Here is a 20,070-nt window from a genome sequence, read left to right as displayed (position 1 = left end):
TAATAATCACTGCCAATCCAAACTTTTATCTTAATTAAAAATTAGGAGTTATTAATTAACTCATAAAAGGTATAAATATTCTTCAAATTTAAAGCCCTAAATTTAAATCAGCTTATGTAAGAAACCCGTTGACACTGATGAATTACCCTCACTAAGGCTGGGAGGAGGAGAATAATCTTCCATGTCAGAATCTGATGGACTTCGGTTTCGGTAACGACCACCACCTGAACTCCTTCTTCCTTCATGAGAGTGGCCACTTCTCCTATGATCCCCAGAGCTTCTTCTGTCACGCTCTTCATATTCCCAAGCTTTATCATCATCTTTTTTATGTCGTTTCCTAGAGGCTAGAAGCAAATCCCCATGACAAATAATTTACCTCATTTAAAAAGAACATTAAAACTTGTACTTTAAAAATAAATCACATGGGGGAAAAACCTTCATTGTGTGGGCCTGGGAAATTCTGAGCCATTCTGTTTAATCAGAAATAAACTATGGTACAGAAATAGTATCATTTATTTTAGCATTTATCTAGATTTAAAAATTTTTACATGAACGGGTTTGCTAATAAATATAGAAAGGAAATGTTCTGGGAATTAAACCACAGTGATCATTTCAAAGGTGAGTCAGTAAAGATAATATCTAAACTTCAGGATTAATTAAGGCATGTAAAACAAACTTTATCTAGAATATGGATAAAAAAACAGAAACATCTTAAAGCAATCGAATTATTGTTGGGGAGCAGGGTTTGAAGGAAAAGTAAACTTGAGAAAGTGTTACAGAATGTGGGTAACCATGTACACTATCAATTAACAGCCAAATTAAGCCCACAAGTTGGCTATAAATTCAACAGACTGATTATCTAATATCACATGCTACAAAGACAGAATAAACCTGTATAGTTGTAAATACTCATACACTGAATTACGTTCTCCAACAATATACTTGCTTAATCCCAAAGAGATAGCTTTTAAGCTTATGCATGCTAGATAAGCATATTTATATATGTTACCTTCAATTCTTTCCCCATCCTTCCAGAGGTCTAAGCATTCTGCTAAAATCACCAGTACTGACAGGAGCCTCTAGGCAGAACTGGCAAACAGATTTCATCTGACACATCAACTCTGATCAACTGGTAGTTGCTGCCTAGAGCATAATGTTGAGAATAATTCTGAGCCCTGAGACAAAGCACCATATTTCAGCAAGAACGACTGCTTAGAAATGTGTGTCCAGTGAGAGCTGGAGGGAATACAAGTGAAAAATATTTACCATACCTGCTCTAGGGTGTAGCACTACCAAGTTAAAACCAGGATAGAAAACTGGTATCTTTTACATCTTAGGATCATATATTGGTTGTTATAGTGACCACTTGTTGCTGACAGTGATTTACTTTTTAGTTTGTAGATCTGAATCTGACTCTCTTGCTTTCATGTGACTCGTTTCTATTCTGGATCCCAAGCTATGATCAAGACCCGATACTTAAGACAAAACTCTTCCTTGAGTCCCTAGTCTCCTACCTGGCTTAGATTTAGGGATGCCAACCTTTGGCCCATGCACTTAATCTCTGCTCAAGCCAGTGTCCTTATGTGTGGATAATCAATGTCTACATAGTGGCCAACCTTACCTTTATATGCTGCCCTAGTTATTCTCATTCAAGAATCTACTGACCATGGCAAAAAAGATAATTTTGTTTCCTCTTCTTTGTAGTCATAGGCTTGGCACAGCAAGGTTGTTCATAACCAAAGGATAAATGTAAATGGATACATTTAAATCTTCAATGATTTTCTTTATAATTAGGCATAAATCTGACTATGAAATATAAAGGAGAGGCAGGATTTCCCCCCTCTTTTATGATTAGGGTGTGTCCCAGTACATTCTCTTAATGAGAGGCTGCCTCATTTAAGTAGGTATGTATACATGTGTCAGGTCATTTATGTATTTCTGGTCTTTCTGAATTTTAATTTCGTAAGAAATCTATTTCAAGCCTTCAATTCTATGAGTAGAAAATGCCTGAAAAATGTTATAGTTAGTACATATGATAAACTGTGTTGGTGGTAGTTTTTCCAGGAATTGGAGATTTTTGTTTCACATTCATTAAACTAAGCAAGTTGGATAAAAATGGAATAACAAATTAGGAAAAAAACCCCTCAACTTCTATGATACATTACGTGTTGCAATGAGGTTCAGGATCCCAATTCATTATGACTAGACTGTTTGTTCTCTACTTCTCTTGTTATCCTGAGAGAAGTAGGGGAAGAGCTCAATAGAGAGGGATGTTAAATTGGACTTGGATGCTTTTCACCTTCCTTTTCCAAATTTCACCTATATGTTTCTTTAGCTTCTTATATCTTTCCTCCTCCTTCCTCAGCAACCCAGAGATCTTATAATTGTGCTATAACTATCCAAATCTGCGCGGACCAACTTTCAAAGCTACCCCTCAATCCTTCCCCCTATCCTTCAACAAAACTATTTCCTTAGCTTTAGATTTTTTTGGAAAATAATTTGATTGAACTGCAGTAAAACTTTGTTTTAAAAACAATCTCTCTCCCTCAAAGCAGCAAAATACTTGCTGCTTATGTTCTCATAATGTTTTTACATTTTGTATTGTACTCTATTTTCATTACATCGCTTTTATTATGGTAGAATGATAATTGGTGGTTTATGTCAACTACCAACTGGAAGTCTTTCATCACTCAAATCGCTGGCCGTAGAGTCAACTTTTCTATAGTTACTTGTATAGAAATAAACAAACAAAAAACCCCCAAACAAACCAAAAGAACCCCAGAAAGCTATTCTAAGGTCTTCTGAAAAACCCAGAGAAATCTCTCTTTTTCATAGCATGAGTTAAAATTCAGTTTTCTAACTAACATTAGCTTTCAATATACTTGGGCATAGATATAATGAGATCCATGACTTTTAAGATGAAACTATGTGTTCCCATAAGATGAGAAAATAGCTCTCATAATAGAAAGCAAGGGGGAAAAAAAAAAACAGTGGCTGCAATGATGACAAACATGAGACATGTGTCGCTCTCTCCTCTAACGTACACTTGGTGGGATTTTCTGATTATGCTATCCTTTTTACTTAACTGCGAGGCAGCTTCAGAATTCTCATCAGCTTAGCAATGAAGGCAGCCACTCTCAATTAACTGGAGTTGAAGTGTGATTTGAAATCAATCTGCAATCAAGAAATTCCTTCTTCTTAGCTATTCCCTTTAGAAATGGGTAAAGCATTAGGGGAAGGGAGGGAGAGTGAAGGAGAGGCATGTATATAATGGGGAGTGAGTCTCTGGGCCAGCAGATATCCTTTCTCCTCTCCCTTTCCAGAGCATATGTTCCCATATGACCAAAATGTTTGATTATAATAAAAAGGTATTAACTTTAGCCATTGAAATATAATGCATATAAATACATCTCATAATAATACAAATCATAACAATTATACATATAATTAAATATCAGCTGAACTTTGATATACATTTTATTTCAATTTTAAAACTGTTCAGATTTGTTCAGTATTCATAGCCTACTGCTCACAGCTCAAGAGCTCACAAGTTTAAGATCAGAGTAAATGAACATTGATTAAAAACTTTGGAGGTGAAGGGCTTCCATCAGTAATACACATTTAAAAATGGCAGCATGCATCTGTCCTTCCTGCACTTGCTTGTCACACCTTAATCTATGGACACTAGGTGGAAAAGGTAGAACACACTGGTTGTCTTCCCACTTCTTTTGGTCATAATGACTAAGTCAGTTGGCACACAAGTGAAGATCTCCCATAGTCTGTTTCCACTGAATGCCGTTTAAGTCAAACAAGGTTGCTGACCCCTCTTGGCTAGGCTCAATTCTCTTGCTCCAGTAGAAGGAAGATAGGGATAAAAGAGAAGAACTTTTTCAGTGGACCAGTAGGAAGACAGGCGAGGTATAGCAAGTCTAGTGCAAAGACAGGTGATCACAGTGTTGTAGAGAGGTAGCTGTGTAGTGAAGAAGCCAGCTCTGGAAAACAGTGAAACAAGGGAGGAATTCCAGGACACAGCTGGGCAAAAAGGAGAAGCCAGGTCCAAACCACATAGATAACTGGCAATGTGGCTAATCCATTCATAATTTAGTGATAGTATGGTTTAAATATTTCTTCATCTGGCTATCTCCTACGTGTCCTTCAAGACTCAACTCAAGTGTCACCTCTTCCAGTCAGCATTCTTTGAACCCCCAGTATGATTATGATGCCAATCCAATGTGCTCCCATGGCATTCTGGATTTAATATTATCACTGTACTCTCTTCACTGTACTACAATTGTTTACATACTTTCCCCACTAGACTGAAGGCTCTTCAAAGACAGGGACCACATCCTATTATCTTTTTATTCTCACCACCTAGCTTATAGTGGGAGCTCAATAAATGTATGCTAAATGCATACAGAGACATCTGTTATTTAATACTAAATATAACTCATTAAATTTTTTTTCTTGGTGCCAACTGATCTTTTACACATTGTTTAAATATAAAGAAAAAGACTTGCTATACTAAATTATTAAAAATTAAGATCATTGTACTTTTACTAACCCACAAAATTATAAATGAGACAAAGACATCAATCTGTTTTTCAATTCAAAAGTAGTAATAAAGTTATGTGATACTTACATTCAAAAGCTTCATCACTATCATTATCTTCATCTGAACTGATTTCAGCATATTTTGGTTTTTCATTAACTGTGCTACGCTTGCGTTTATTCATTTTCACACGTTCACAAAGTGGCATGGTGGATTCAATTTCTGCCAGGAGTTCAGGGGGCAATTCTTTTAACACTGATTGATCTATGCTACCTATTAATAAAAAGTAACAAAAAATATAAATCTGAAGACAAAAGAAATTTTAACTAAATTAGCACAATGAAAGTAAACTATTAATATTCATTAAAGTTTTCTAAGTCATCTTTGTATCTTAGTAAAACATTTATATTTAAAACTATAGTCTTAACCCTAAACTGATAATGCAGTTTATATATATATATATCATTATATAACAACTTTTAACATATGATGCTTATCACCATAGTAATGAAGGGTAGTTATATCATCAATTTTTGATATAATTAATACCTTGATTTGTTTGCATTAACTAAAAGCTTTCTGAAACTAAACATTCACTGTGTATTTGTAGTAGGCACATCTCAGATTCTTGGTAGCCCCTAAATTTGCTTTATAGAGGTCTGGAACCATTAGTCTGAAGTAATGCTACCCTGCTACCCCTCAGTACAAATGAGAAGAGACGGAAGACACTTATCATCTCCTTCTCTTCTTCTAGGATCTTGGTGGTTATACGTGATGGCTAGGATAAGAGTTTTATATGCTTTTATCTATTACTGTCTATTTGAGAAGTATGGTAATGCCTTTAGTATTAAGGAAAGTTTCCTCAAACAAATAAACAAATAAATGCATTTAACTGAAGATAATAAAAACACAAAAGGCAAGATAAATAGAAAATATTTTAAAATATAAATGTCTATAACTGAAAAAAGTAAATTCAAGTCTGTTATGAAATAAATTCATGTTTTCATGAAAGCTTAAAGACAGGATAAACATATATCAACATAATACAATTAGAACCATTACCATAGTATTTACTATCTAATCTTACACACATATATACAAACACATAAATAGCTGCTATGAAGAAATAAATGCTTAACATCCTGTTGAGAGCTTAAAAATAAAGTAGAAGTAGCAAAAGTTATTTATTCAGGGTAATTTGTCCTTGATGACTACTAAAGATGACAACTTTAACTTACTTTACTTACCTATGTAAAATTTTGAGTGAAAGTTTAAGAATGATATCTTACCTGCTAAATTTAAGAACTGGGAGCAAAGACTACCTTAGTGGTTTACAGCAGGAAATCTTAGTAACTATAATCAACATCAAGACTGTAACATTCAAATGATAATAGTGCTCATGTGAAGAATAAAAATATATAATGGCAAAAATAAATGGGTACTGATTAAGACAATTTAAAACCCTCAAGAAAATACAATACTAATAATTTAAGAATATGAAACATAAATAATAAATCTCAAGTGAAGAATCCTTTTTTATTCTTCATGAAACTTTTATTCAACATCATGAAGGAGTTATTTCAGTAACTTTTAAGTCTCACAGTCTTCTAAGGACATTCATAGCAACAATTTTACCCAACAAAGATGTAATATTCGTAACTGGTAAAAGAGTTCGTTGCTTAGAATCCTGACATACTAATGTTGAGTTTAACACATTTGTGTCACTTTCAAATCCTGTATTGTTTCTTCGTTCTGGCTTTCTTAATTTAAGTGTATTTTACCAGTGAGGTTCACTTTTTAGAATACTGGTAGAGGTAAAAGAAATCAACTTCAGCTTTGGATTGCTGATATCTTCAGACCCAAGGCAAACATGCTCTGCATCTCATTTACAACTCCTTAATGACCTGAACATCTCTAATTAAATATGTGTTTTTTTGATGGAAGGATCATGTCTTCTAAGACATATCTTCCCCTTTCCACATGGCCTATAACATTAAATATGTATATATGGACGGTCAATAAATGATTTCTGATTGCCTAACTCTGTAGTTCACAACTTCTTGTGTTCACTTACATATATACTTCCTGTATAGTTCTGGAACTGCTCTATTTTATACAAATGAAGACATTTCCAATTTTTTTTAAAAAATGGAAATTCTTTTTTTGTACTACATAAAAGATTATAATCTTTTGAGGTATATATATATAGATAACCCATAGTATTTGGCTTTTAGTACACCATGAGACTTTTTAAAAAGCAGATTTACCTGATTATGTTTTGCTTAGATTAAATTCCCACTCACAAAGACATACTGACTTGATACTAATATCCCAGAATTATCTTCCAGATAAATATACAAGAATCAAGGGTTAAGATATGTATTGGCATTTGCACTCCCTTTACAATGGTTTATTACATTCTGAGAACAAGGACTCTGGTCTCTTCTTTCTCTTAAAAAAATTCTTCACAATAGCCAAATACAGAAAATTTGTCTTATATTTGATAAAGCAAGTAACAAAGTTTATACATTGTAGTTTCCTGTTTCTTACTCCCTAAATTAAAAAGAATACTATCAGATTTAAGAGCTATACTATTCTGTACATCATTTTAACCTCTGTACAACTCTAAGAGTTGCGGCAACATGATACAAAGACCAAATGTTTCATTTCTAAAGATAACAATTAAAAAAAATTAGTCTAGCAATGATTAATATTTCTCCATGTACTGTCCTCCAAAAGTGAACTCTGTATTATTCTAAACAGAAATATCTACCTCACAGGTTTATGACTTTTCTGAATTAATCACATCTTTTCTTCATTTTTATAAAACACTTTATGAATGGACTCAGTCAGGTCCCTTGATTACAAAGGATAAGAAACAGAATGCATGACATTCCTACATTCATGTTCAGGATCTTTAATACATCAAAGATTGGATAACTGATTCAGCTTCAATAGAAATCAATAAAAAATGAGTACTTCAAAAGGTACCTAGAAAATATTTTATGTTCTTTTCTCTGAATTAGAAAGCAATCATTTAAATAATGTAAATTTAATGTAAATGTAATGTCTCACTGACTATTTCTTAATACATTGATGATTTCAGAAATTACTGTTGTTTGCAGAGCTATTTGTTCTTAACATTTCCGGAGTGTTAATATTTTAGATTATATTTCTCACCTCATTTCTCTCATCCCAACTACTTTATTCTTTAAATCAGGTGTTTGAATTACCACAAAATTTTAAGTTACTGGTTTGAGGGATGATGTCATTTATACAGAAATTTTTTATGAGGCATCACACTTGCAGCTTTCTTAGATATATATTCCATTAGATATAGTGCATCTATTTTCTGGCTCTAATAAAGCAAAAGAATACATTTACTTCTAGATGTGCTATATTTTAACAATCTTAGATTTCTAGTATAAATCACTCATACTAGCACATTTACCAGATTATTAAAACCAGAAGTCATCAAAAGACTTAAAACTCCCAGTCACTGATTTGATAACTACCATCATATTTTGTTTGATTTTTTAAATGGGGAAACAACCCTGAGATTAAAATAAACCACCTGAATTAATGAACTCTTTAGGACTGAAGTTTCAGGCAATGGAAGCCAGCCATGTCCAGAAACATACCAAGAAACAAACTACAAATACTATAAATTATAAAAAACATCTTAGGCAGGCAAAATGTAGTTCAACAATTCTCAATTCTCCCAGTAACCTACCCATATTACAGAGGAAAAGCATAAATGCATCTTTTACATCAATTTGGGGTAAAAAGAAAAAAGATTTAGTAGTACAGGTTGTCAATCTGCCCTTCTTGGAATCCTAAGTTAATATAGTTTGAAGACACATGTTTTTTGGTGCAAATGGTTCCTAAATGCAAGCCAATTTCTTTATTTGAAGCCACTGATAGGAAGTGCATCCAATGAGTATGAACTGCTGATGACATAAGCCCTGAAAAAAGTTAACATTTGGGAGGCAGAAAGAAAAGAAGACAACCTGAAGAGAAGCAGAAAAAACGTGGGGTTCAACTGTGAGACCAGGACATTAAATATTCCTTCTACAGAGATGCCCAGGTTACAAAATCTGATGGCAGAACTAGGGGTAAAGAGGAAGATTGTGTGCTAGGGACCAAAATCCGGAGTCAATGTAGGGACATGGAATATTGGCGAATAAAAGTTTTGAGGTCACAAAACACTGCCCTTAGAGGAAGAACTTTGACATGTGTATTTTAGTAATTATTTGGAAAGAGCAATAGCAAACTAGGAGAAAGGAGATACCACTTTTTGGTGCTAAGGCTCTTTGGTTAAATGAAAATGGAACCGTTTCTATGGTAGATCTTAACTCATCAGGGTAATAAGAAGGGGGGATCTGTTTATAACTGAGGAGGAGGTCTTAATTTAAGGAAAGAGAGGATGAGGTAGACTACATCCTCTAAAAGAAAACAGTCAGGAAACAGTTGAAGGATTTGCTTTTTTTTATGGTTTAGAATAAATGTAAGTGAAGCATAATGAGATAATCTTGTATAAAGTTGCTATAATTTTGGTAAAGAGGCAGAGAACCCATGCATTAGCTGGAAGCTTGTTCAGGATTACAAAAAAAATTTTTTTTAATTTAAAAAAGAAAGACTAGCAGTTATTCATCTGTGGCTAGGGAGGGGTGATCAGGGTCAAATCTAAACCTATTCTCCTTCTGACGGTCTTTGAGAAATACTCCTGAAACTAATGTAAATAAGCAGTATATAATCACTAAATAAAGAATGCTGTAACCTAACAACTGGCAAGTCTCCTTTTTAATTTAAGCCAGCAATTTTCAAGTTGCAGATTTTGACCTGTAAGCAAGTTGAGGAATAAGTTTTGTGGATCTTGCCTAGCAATGTCTTTAAAATTAAAGACAAAATACCTCTGTAGTAGAGGTAGATATTATTATGTGTTTATATATGCGTATTAGGTCACAACATGCATTTTATTTCTTACCTTAGGTCACAATCAAAAAAGTCTGAAAGTCTTTTTAAGTTTAATGGTTGCCATCTCATAATAGGAGTCAATTCAGATTTTAAAAGTTCTTCTAAATTAACTTAATCCAATGTGCGGGCTTAGCCCATTATTTCTTAAACTACAGGTTCAATGAAAAATAAATAATTTGAATAATATACTCAAATAAAATTGATTTCATTGATCATAGGTTGATAGAATATCGACTACCTTGTATCAGAGAGCTTAATTATCTATGCTTATAAGCCTGATATAAAAGTTGCCAATGTTACATTTTGAAGGCTGGTTACAATAAAACCTTTTTGCTCAGAAATTACTTTTAATTATTTTTTATCTAAATCTTTCTAAAAGCACTGTATCCATCTTTTTTTAACAAGACAACTTCCTGATTCATGGTCATTACTGAAAAGATCAAGTTTACAACTATGCTTTACATGGCAATGCCTTTAGAAGTTAACTGCTATGCGTAAGGCTGTTTGAAATGATTGGACATGATCCAGGCTTTGCTTCTGAGTTCTGTAGATCTACTTGCAATTTGCTGAAATGTGTATACTCTCAGACTCTGCTAATAGTGTAGAAAATAAACACACAGCAAATGGTGTCAGTTTTATCTACTACAACAAGAAAATGTCAAACAACAGGGGAATACAGTGGAACAGTAAGCCACATTAAGTATAATTATGAACAATGTTGGTACAGAGATAGTGTAAAGAAAACAGAATGCAAAATGATAGGTACGCCATGTTGTATCTTTGTAAAAACTGTAACAGGAGCTGAAGGAGATGAATGCTAGTATACTCACCTGAGAAATGAATTTTTCTAAAGAAGTACAAGTTATATTTTATAGAAACAAGAAAAAGACAATGATTGACTGTGAGGGGTTAGGAGATATTTATGAACACAGTGAGTTTTCAACAGAGATGAGGCGAACAATGGAGGACAGGAGCAAAGAACCAGGAGCTGGTAGCTGTTCTAAAGCATTCCAGGTGGAATAAGCTTGAGGGAGTTTGAGTAGTCCGCTCTGGACAGAGCAAGATACTTAATAGGGAGAAAAAGTATGTAAGCTCATAAAAGTAGGTAGGGTTCAGATGTCAGTCTTTTTGAGGAATGACAGAAACAGACTGTGCTTCAGAAATGTTACTCTAGAAGTAACTCGTGGGGTGGATTGGAAGGGAAAGACCTTAGAAGGGAAATCTAAGAGACATTCAATATGTGAAAGATATAGGTGAATAGCTAAGTAGATGCTATAAATTTAATTGTTTTTGAAAAGTGGTAATGTTACTATTATGCACTTATCATACCAAACTTTAGACAGGAATATTTAGCTCAAAAGGGATTAACATTTGGCATGTTTAAGATCACAAATAAACCGTAAAATATGAAATCAAAGACAACAAAATTCACATGCTGATATTTGTTATTTAAGTATTTTAATAAATCTGATTAAGTATTAAATTCTTATTAGCTATTCAACTGACCTCTACTACATTAGGCTGTACGCATAGAGAATTTTAGCAACATTTATTTTATAATATTCATTACATTCTAGAAAAACATTTTCTAACAACACTAGGAATGGCATATTTTTTGATTATGTTCTTACTACCAATGATGTAAAACACTTTAATTTTAACTAATCTGGTCTCACCATACTTCTTCCACATTGCACTCTAAATTAGCCAAATACTTAACTTCACTAAACTTGAAGTGTTTTTTCCTTCTGCCCTTGTGCTAAAAACACACATGATCCTCTAATACTCTGGATTCACACAGCACCTTTTCTTAAGGATACTACACTGTCACTGTATCATTAGTCAATCATATTCTCCATGATGTCATAAACTTGATAAAATCACAAACTATGTTGTGTCTGCAGCACCTAGCAGAGTGCACAGGATACTGAAGATGGCCAGAAATATTTACTGAATGACTAGTGTAACTATTAGAATAAACTTGTGGTCTTTCAATAAATTTTCCCAACTGAAAATTATTTTCTAAACTCTGAAAGCAGTTTTTAGTTGTTCTATATTAAAAATTACAGATAAGTTTATCTACAAAGTGAAAAGATAGGAGAAAAGATTTCATAATTTACATGCAACAAGTATAAAATATTTTAAAAGTAATTTCAGTCTTGTTATATATTTATATTTAATATATCATATATTAATATCTAATTATACTAGATAAAAATAAGCACTCACAAATATTAAATATCCTAGTAAAAATATTTTATTTGGCTAATCTTATACTACATTTATAAATATCGGATAAAAACTAATTAAGTAATTCAAAACTCGATCTAGTTCAGTCTTTTTAAACATATATAAAAATATTTAAATGGCAGTGGGAAATGCAAATTTTAGGTCTCTTGCAACAGAATAAGGAATCTAGTTATCAGGTCCATCTATATAAAATTTTAATTTAATATCTATATCAGGCTTAGCAAACTACAGCCAGTAGGGTCAAATTTGCCCTGCCTGCCACCTATTTTTGTATATAAAGTTTTATTATAATACAAGGACACACAATCAATATTGTCTATGGTTGTTTTTGTACTACAATGTTACAGATACGTGGCTCACAAGGCCTAACATATTTACTATGTAGGCCTCTATGTAAAAAGTTTGCTGACCCCAGATGTATATCATGTCATACTTAATTCAACATGAAACAAAGTGCCACCCACCTTGCAGGTGTAGTCATTATATAGTTTTATTCTGTACAATTTAGGTCATTGTAAACTGGTTTATTTAATGAAGAAAAAATACAAAAGACAAAGAGTTGGTTTATAGCAACTGAAAAAACCATATGACAGATGAAACAGGCAGAAGAGAAGATTTTAAGAAAATCTTGTTTTAAGCATCATGGTTTTGATATTGACATTAGCACTCCAAAGATTTCATCAATGTTCAGCTATCAAATTACTATGAGGAAGAACCATGAAAAGAAACAGGTTTTTCAAATATATGCATGTATATGCATGACTGGGGCATTGTGCTATACACCAGAAATTGACACACTGTAATTGACTATACTTTGATTTAAAAAAAAAAAAAAAGAAAGAAAAGAAAAGAAACATGTTTTCTAGGAAGTCTATTATGTAAATGATAACTTGCTACTACCCAATACAGAAACTAGGAAGCAGCCATCAAATGATCCTTTCCTTGATACATATATTAATAAAAATGAGTGGTGATTATGTATGTTCATGTATAACTGAAAAATTGTACTCTACACTGGAATTTGACACAACATTGTAAAATGACTATAACTCAATAAAAAAAAAGTTTAAAAAAGATGAGTGGTGGAAACACAATCCAACTTACCCCAAGGAACTAGAACAAGAACAAACTAAGCCCAAAGTTAGCTGAAGGAAGGAAATAACAAACACCAGAGCAGACATAAATGAAATAGAGTAAAGAAAATAAAAAAGATCAATAAAAGTAAGAGTTGAAAAGATAAATAGACCAGCCTTTAGACAGACGACCAAGTAAAAAAGAAGACTCAAATAAAAAAATTATAAATGGAGGAGACATTACAATTGATACCACACAAATACAAAGAACTGTAAGAGAATATGATGAGCAATTTTGCACCAAACAAATTGGACAATCTAGAAAGATGAAGAAATTCCTAGAAACATACAATCTAGGATACAAGATTAAAATCATGAAGAAACAGAAAATCTGAAAAGACCATTTACTAATGATTGGTCCCCAAAACCTCCCAACGAAGAAAAGCGCAGAATGTACAGCTTCACTGGTAAATTCTACCACACATTTAAAGAGGAATTAATACCAATTCTTCTCAAACTCATCTAAAGATAGAAGAGGAAGGAACACTTCTAAACTCATTTTACAAAGCCAACACTGATATGAAAATTACAAAAACCAGACAATGGCACGACAAGGAAAAAAAATTTACCATATCCCTGATCAACAGAGAACCAAAGGTCTTCAACAAACATTAGGAAACTAAATTCAACAATACATTAAAAAGATCATACACCATAATCAAATGTGACTTATTGCAGGAATGCAAGGATGGTTCAACACCCACAAATCAATGTGATATATACCACATTAACAAAATGAGTGATAAAAATCATACAATTATCCCAATAGATGCAGAAAAAGCGTTTGACAAAATTCAATATTCATTCATGATAAAAACTCTCAACAAACTGAGTATAGAGGGAATGTACAACATAATAAAGACCATCTATGACAAGCCCAGAGCTAACATTATACTCGATGGAAAACTAAAAGGTTTTACTCTAAAATAAGGAACAAGGTAAGAATGCCTACTCTCGCCACTTTTATTCAACAAGCACTGAAAGTCCTGGCCAAAGCAATTAAGCAAGAAAAAGAAAGAAAAGGCATCCAAATCAGAAAGGAAAAAATAAACTATCTCTATTTGCAGATGACATTATATACAGAAAACTAACAACTTGGCCCCAAACTGTTAAACTAATAAACAAATTCAGTAAAGTTGCAGGATACAAAATCAATATACAAAAATCAGTTGTGTTTTGATACACTAACAATAAACTCTCAGAAAGAGAAATTAAGAAAATCCCATTTACAACTGCATAAAAAAGAATACAATATCTAGAAATAAACTTAACCAAGGAAGAAAAAGATCTATATACTGAAAACTATTAAAGACACTGATCAAAGAAACTGAAGAATACATAAATAAATGGAAAGATTCCATATTCATGGACTGCAGGAATTGACACTGTCAAAATGTCCACACCACCCAAGGCAATCTATAGATTCAGTACAATCCTATCTCTATCAAAATGGCAACGGTATTTTCCAGAGAAATATAACAAACAATTTTAAAATCTGTCTGGAACCACAAAATAACCAAATAGCCAAAGCAATTCTCAGAAAGAAGAACAAAGATGGGGGCATCACACTTCCTGATTTCAAATGATAACACAAGGCTATTGTATGTAAAGCAGTATGGTATTGGCATAAAAACAGACACACAGATAAATGGAAGAGAACAGAGAGCCCAGAAATAAACTCATGCATAGTGGTCAATTAACTTACAAAAAAGGAGTCAAAAATATTCAGTGGGGAAATGACAGTCACTTCATTAAATGGTGCTGTAAAAAGTGGACAGCCACATGCAAAAGAATCAAACTGGGCCACTATCCTACCCCATACACAAAAATCGACTCAAAAGGGATTAAAGACTTGAACTTGAAGCCTGAAGCCATAAAACTCCTAGACAATAACATAGGTCCTTGATACTGGTCCTGGCAATGATTTTTTGGATTTGATACCAAAAACAAGGGCAAAGAAAGCAAAAATAAACAAATGGGACTACATCAAAGTAAAATATTTTGCACAGCAAAGGAACCCATCAACAAAACAGGAAGGCAAGCTATTAAATGGGAGAAAATATCTACAAATCCTTTATTGGTAAGGAGCTAATATCTAAAATATCTGAAGAACTCATAAAACTCAATACAAAAATTAACCAAACCTGATTAAAAAATGGGCAGAGAATCTGAGTAGACATTTTTCCAAAGAAGACATACAGGTGGCCAATAAGTATATAAAAAGGTGCTCAACATCACTAATCATGAAGGTCAATCAAAACCATGAGATATCACCTCACACCTGTTAGAGATATCTACATTCCCGTGTTCACTGTAGCATTATTTATAACAGCCAAGACATGGAAACATCCTAAGCTGTTTAGTCCACTGATAGATAAATGGATAAAGATAACATGGTATATACATATATACAATGGAATATTTCTTAAAAATAAAAAAAGAAGGAAATCCTGCCATTTGCAAAAACATGGATTAACTTCAGGAGCATTATGCTAAGATAAACAAGTTAGACAGAGAAAAACAAATACTGTATGATATCACTTATATGTAGAATCTAAAATAAAAACAGAATTCATAGAAACTAAGTACAGACTGATAGTTGCCACAGGTGGGAGGTGAGTGAAATGGGTAAAGGTAGTCAAAAGATAAAAACTTACAATTATAAAATAACTAAGTTCTGGGAATACAATGTACAGCATGAAGTGATGGAAGTTAACTAAACTTATGGTGGTAATCATTTTGCAATAAATACATACAGTTGGCCCTTCATATCTGTGAATGAGGAATACAGATACAAAGAACTGACTGTACTATCCCATTTTATATAAGGGATTTGAAAGTATCTTTGGATTTTGATATCTGTGGGGGTCCTGGAACTGACTCTCTGTGGATATTGAGAGATGACTGTGTATCAAATCATTACTTTATACACCTTAAACTAATACAATGTTATATGTTAACTATATCTCAATAAAACTGGAATGAAGTAAATGGTGACAGCAATGTCTCGAGATATACACTGAATATAAAGTATGTATAAACAAATGAGACTTATTTTCAAAAATTACTTTTTTCATTAAATAAACTCAATTAAAATGGGATGACTGCATTTCTTTATATGAAAAAAGGGGACAAAGTTTAGCTGTTATTTTAAGATTCATTTTGGTCCTCAAAACTTCATAAAATAGGAAGGAAACTGGTTTCTCTCTTTCAAAAGTGAATGAAATCTGAATTGTAGCTTTGTAGCTTTGAAAGGCTATGATCTGCTCAAGGCTCTGATTCCAATGTTCTTTGTATTACAACTTATAATAGGCTTAATGGAGAATTTTCAATAGTACAATAGTATTCAGACAATGCTACTTTTTTGGGTGGAGAAGGGGATTCAGATTTTAAAAATTCATATTATATTGTATCATATTGTGTCATAGTACAGTATAGCATATACCTACTTGATATTATGCCATGATACATTATACTATCTATTATTATATATGATGATACATTATACTATTACTATAATATTAACTTATTATTGCTATAATAATATTATTATATTAACTGCTTAATGTAATATTATGATATACTATATAGTATGTTACAATATAAAGTAGGTATTCATTTTTTTAATGTCTGTATCAGGCTCTTGTGAGGGAAAGTTTCAGTAACAATTTTTACAATAAGAGAGAACTTAGTATGTTAGAGTAATGAATATTTCTTCATAAATGGGTTCTCTCAGAATTAATTATTTGTTATCTTCTCACCCCTCAATCATATAACTATTTCTACAGATAGGAAAACCTAATAGAAGCTATGTCCTTGACTGGCTTGAGATAACGAATGGGAAGGAAAGAGAATACCACTAGCAAACTTTATTACATCTAATTTTTATGAAAAAATTCTATTAATGAATCTCTTTAAATCAATTATCAACGATCTACCAAGCAAAATTTGGACACCCAAAATTCTATAAATGGAAACCATGGGCAAGTTTTTTCAAAATACTGCTCTAAAATCACAACAGCTAAGTATGCCAACTTCTGTAATAAATATTTTCCAAAAATTTCTTAAAAATATCACTAATAGTAATATCTTTACAGAAGCTAAAAATCTGAGTTTTTTAGAAAAGTATTTTATATATTGTTCAAATGAGCCAAAATAAATTTCTACTGCAGCATTAAGGATTCAAAATATTACAATCATATCTACTTCACTGAGAATTTCTCAATTTTATATTTCATAAATTATGCCAAAAATCCACTCTCAGAAACAGTACTTTCTCTTAGACTTACAGCAGCCTAGAGCCCTAAACACAATCCAACTAGATTGCTCAGTAAAATGCATCCAGCTAACATATTTTAGTGATCAACATTCTGTAGTATAATTAACTTAGTAATAACTGAGTTGAAATAATAGCCTCTAATAATGATCACACAATCATTAACTAATTAAATGAGCACTATGTTTTAAACGTTGTTGACTATTAGAGCTGTTAGATAACTCTTTAAAGGTCATGATCTCAAACAATAAATGGTATGAGATATTTCTTGAAAGCACTAAGTGCAAGAGATGGAAAACAATACACTATTTAGAAGGAAGTAAGGGGAGGAAGAAAAAAAGTGATCTCTTTGGATATAAAACTATCATATTTTGAGACACTCTGGAATTTTGAGAAACCAAAATTAAATTGTTAAAGTGTGTAATTACTAGTAATAAGCTGTTAACAACACATAAGGCATGTTAGTTGATGATCATGCCAGATTTAAAGATGGCATAAGTTTATTATTTTAACTTAGAGACATATTATACATAGGGTGTATTAGGGTAATATTCTGAGTAAAAACATTTTAACCACAAAGGTATTGTTTTTGGCAGTTTTGAAAGTACGTTTTAACAGAAGACATTTTAAAATATTTAAAGATTTTACAAAGGTTATGTTGGTGCCCCCCACTCCCATCCCTCCTTGGCAAGGAAGAAAGAAGGTGATGGCAAAAAGGCTGGGAAGATAACAGAAGCAGGAAATGAGAACAGAACTGATTCTGAGCCAATCTTGTAACAGCTACACAGAAAAATAAAGGTAAAGAATAAATTAAACAGACATGAATATGAGTGGGTCTCTTTTGGAGCTGAACAAAAACTAAGCAGTTATTACAAAATTAAGGGAACAATTGAAAATTATGTAGCTTTTGAGCTAGGGTCTACTGGTGGGAACATAAAAAATGAATATGTAATTTTAATCTGCACACAAAAGCCTTTTCTAACATGAGATCAATACAGGTTATTCATTCAACAGGCATTTAATATGCTCTTTTTAGGTACTAGGTAATATGCTAGGTACTAGGAATATACACATATCCCCATAGATATATAAATAAATGTAACAATTTCACTTTACATTTAATATGTTCACACCAAATAAAAAAATACGTAATCTGTAATAGGAGTCATAAATCTATACCCCTACTATTCAGAATTTATCAGCTTAAAGTATATTCAAGGAATTTAAAATTACCCTAAAGAATGAATATTTTAATTATGGAAATCAGGTAAAATACTTAAATGATGAAATTTTATGGCTCTTCCAAGAAAGTAAAACCTACCAAGAATTCTGGCCCTAGGAATCAACAACAAAAGTATACCAGCAATATTCAATCTTTACTTAGAAAAACATCAGTATGACAGAATATGTGATCTTCTGTGACTCTCCAAAGAGTATCTCAAGTAATATGTACTACAAAGGGTCAGTAATCCAAAACTAGGCTTCCTATGTATGTAATTTTAAAAATCCACAATTATGTAACTCTGCTATTACGAACTTAGTAGCAGAGATCTAAAATAAAACCAAAACTAGTACATTACTGAAAAACAGATATTAATTCTAAGGTATAAATAAAGCCACAAGATATATATATGGGATCCTGAAATGAATCTAAGTGTTGATGAAAAGGTCCACTTACTACAATTTCATGTATGTTGCTATATGTGTGTGTATATACATACATGCACATGCATACACACAGGCACCGTACTCTAACAGGCAGACAGCACCCATATTAGTTACTTACTCACTATCATCAATATATCAGATATATACATTTGTGTTAAAGATACATTTAAGAGAAACACTGGATTAGTACTAAAAAGTTTATATTCATAAGTAATGAAACTATGTGAGGAAAAAAAACAGGGGAAGTAATACAGCAGTTACTAATTAGGAGCTATATTCATTTCTTGATGTTCAGTTTTAAGAATTCTTTGTTAGAACAGAGCTTAGAAAGCAAGGTTGGCATGAGCTGACAGAGGGCAGGGGAGAAAAAGATGGTCCAGATCAAGGGGACAAGAGGGTACCACTTTCCATCTTTCCATCTGACTCTTCTAAAATTGTGTAACTATACTTTTCCATAAACCACTTCCAAACTTTCAGTGAAAATTAAGACAATCTTTATCTAAAACAAAACAATTCTAGTGCTAGTCACTGCATTCTCACAATCTCTTTTATATAAACAATTCTGAAAATATGCATTCAAATTAAATACTAAAAACAATTTATTAATTAAAGCTGAGGTCTTAATTAATTTTTATAGGTCTTACTGCCATAATTTAAAACCTGAAAGCTTCACTAAAACAGTACAAATGTTAGTGATTCAGAGGCAATCTTTTTTCATTTTTGAAAGAAAAAACCAAATAAACTAACAGTGAAAAAGTAAACATTTGAGAAGACCAAGTAAGAATAAGAACAGTTGATTCATGACAAGTTATTTCTTTGAAAAGAGTTCTTAGTAGTAATACTATGTTTTCAATGAGCTGTTTTTGATGACAAGGTAAAACAGCATTTTACAAAAATAATAATCAATACACCTTCTATATTTCCTTATACATTGCAGTGCAGTTATACGACACAACTTTCTGTGAAGATCGCAATGTTCCCTACCTGCGTTAATAAGGTAGCTACTTGCCACATGCAGCTACAGACGATGTGAATTTCCAACTTTATTCAGTTGAAACTTGAAATTATTTAAATAGTGTTAAGAGGCTAGTGACTATCATATTGAACAGCACAACTCTAGTTTCATATATGTTTACAAGTAAGTATAAATCTAAATTCTTAATGAACTTTTCCACAGAATGTAAACTTGAAATAAACTATCACCTCTGTTGCCTTAA

The 20,070-nt window shown here is 32.4% G+C and overlaps 1 protein-coding gene across 4 annotated transcripts in view; it reads right to left on the bottom strand.

Annotated features, from left to right (window-relative positions):
• The window catches only part of NIPBL (NIPBL cohesin loading factor), a 175,364-nt gene that overhangs the window by 58,192 nt on the left and 97,102 nt on the right, over positions 1-20,070 (bottom strand). For all 4 annotated transcript variants that reach the window (XM_031444091.2, XM_031444078.2, XM_031444089.2 and 1 more), the window contains exons 11-12: positions 4,640-4,822; positions 147-344 (exon numbers count right to left, since the gene is read on the bottom strand). In XM_031444091.2, the coding sequence (XP_031299951.1) occupies positions 147-344; positions 4,640-4,822 (381 nt within the window). The remainder of the gene's footprint in view (positions 1-146; positions 345-4,639; positions 4,823-20,070) is intronic.

This window comes from Camelus dromedarius, chromosome 3 (genome assembly GCF_036321535.1).
Source record: "Camelus dromedarius isolate mCamDro1 chromosome 3, mCamDro1.pat, whole genome shotgun sequence".
NCBI classification, from domain to species: Eukaryota; Metazoa; Chordata; class Mammalia; order Artiodactyla; family Camelidae; genus Camelus; species Camelus dromedarius.
The sequence above is the reverse complement of the archived record's forward strand: the minus strand, read 5'-3'. Positions and strand labels throughout refer to the sequence as shown.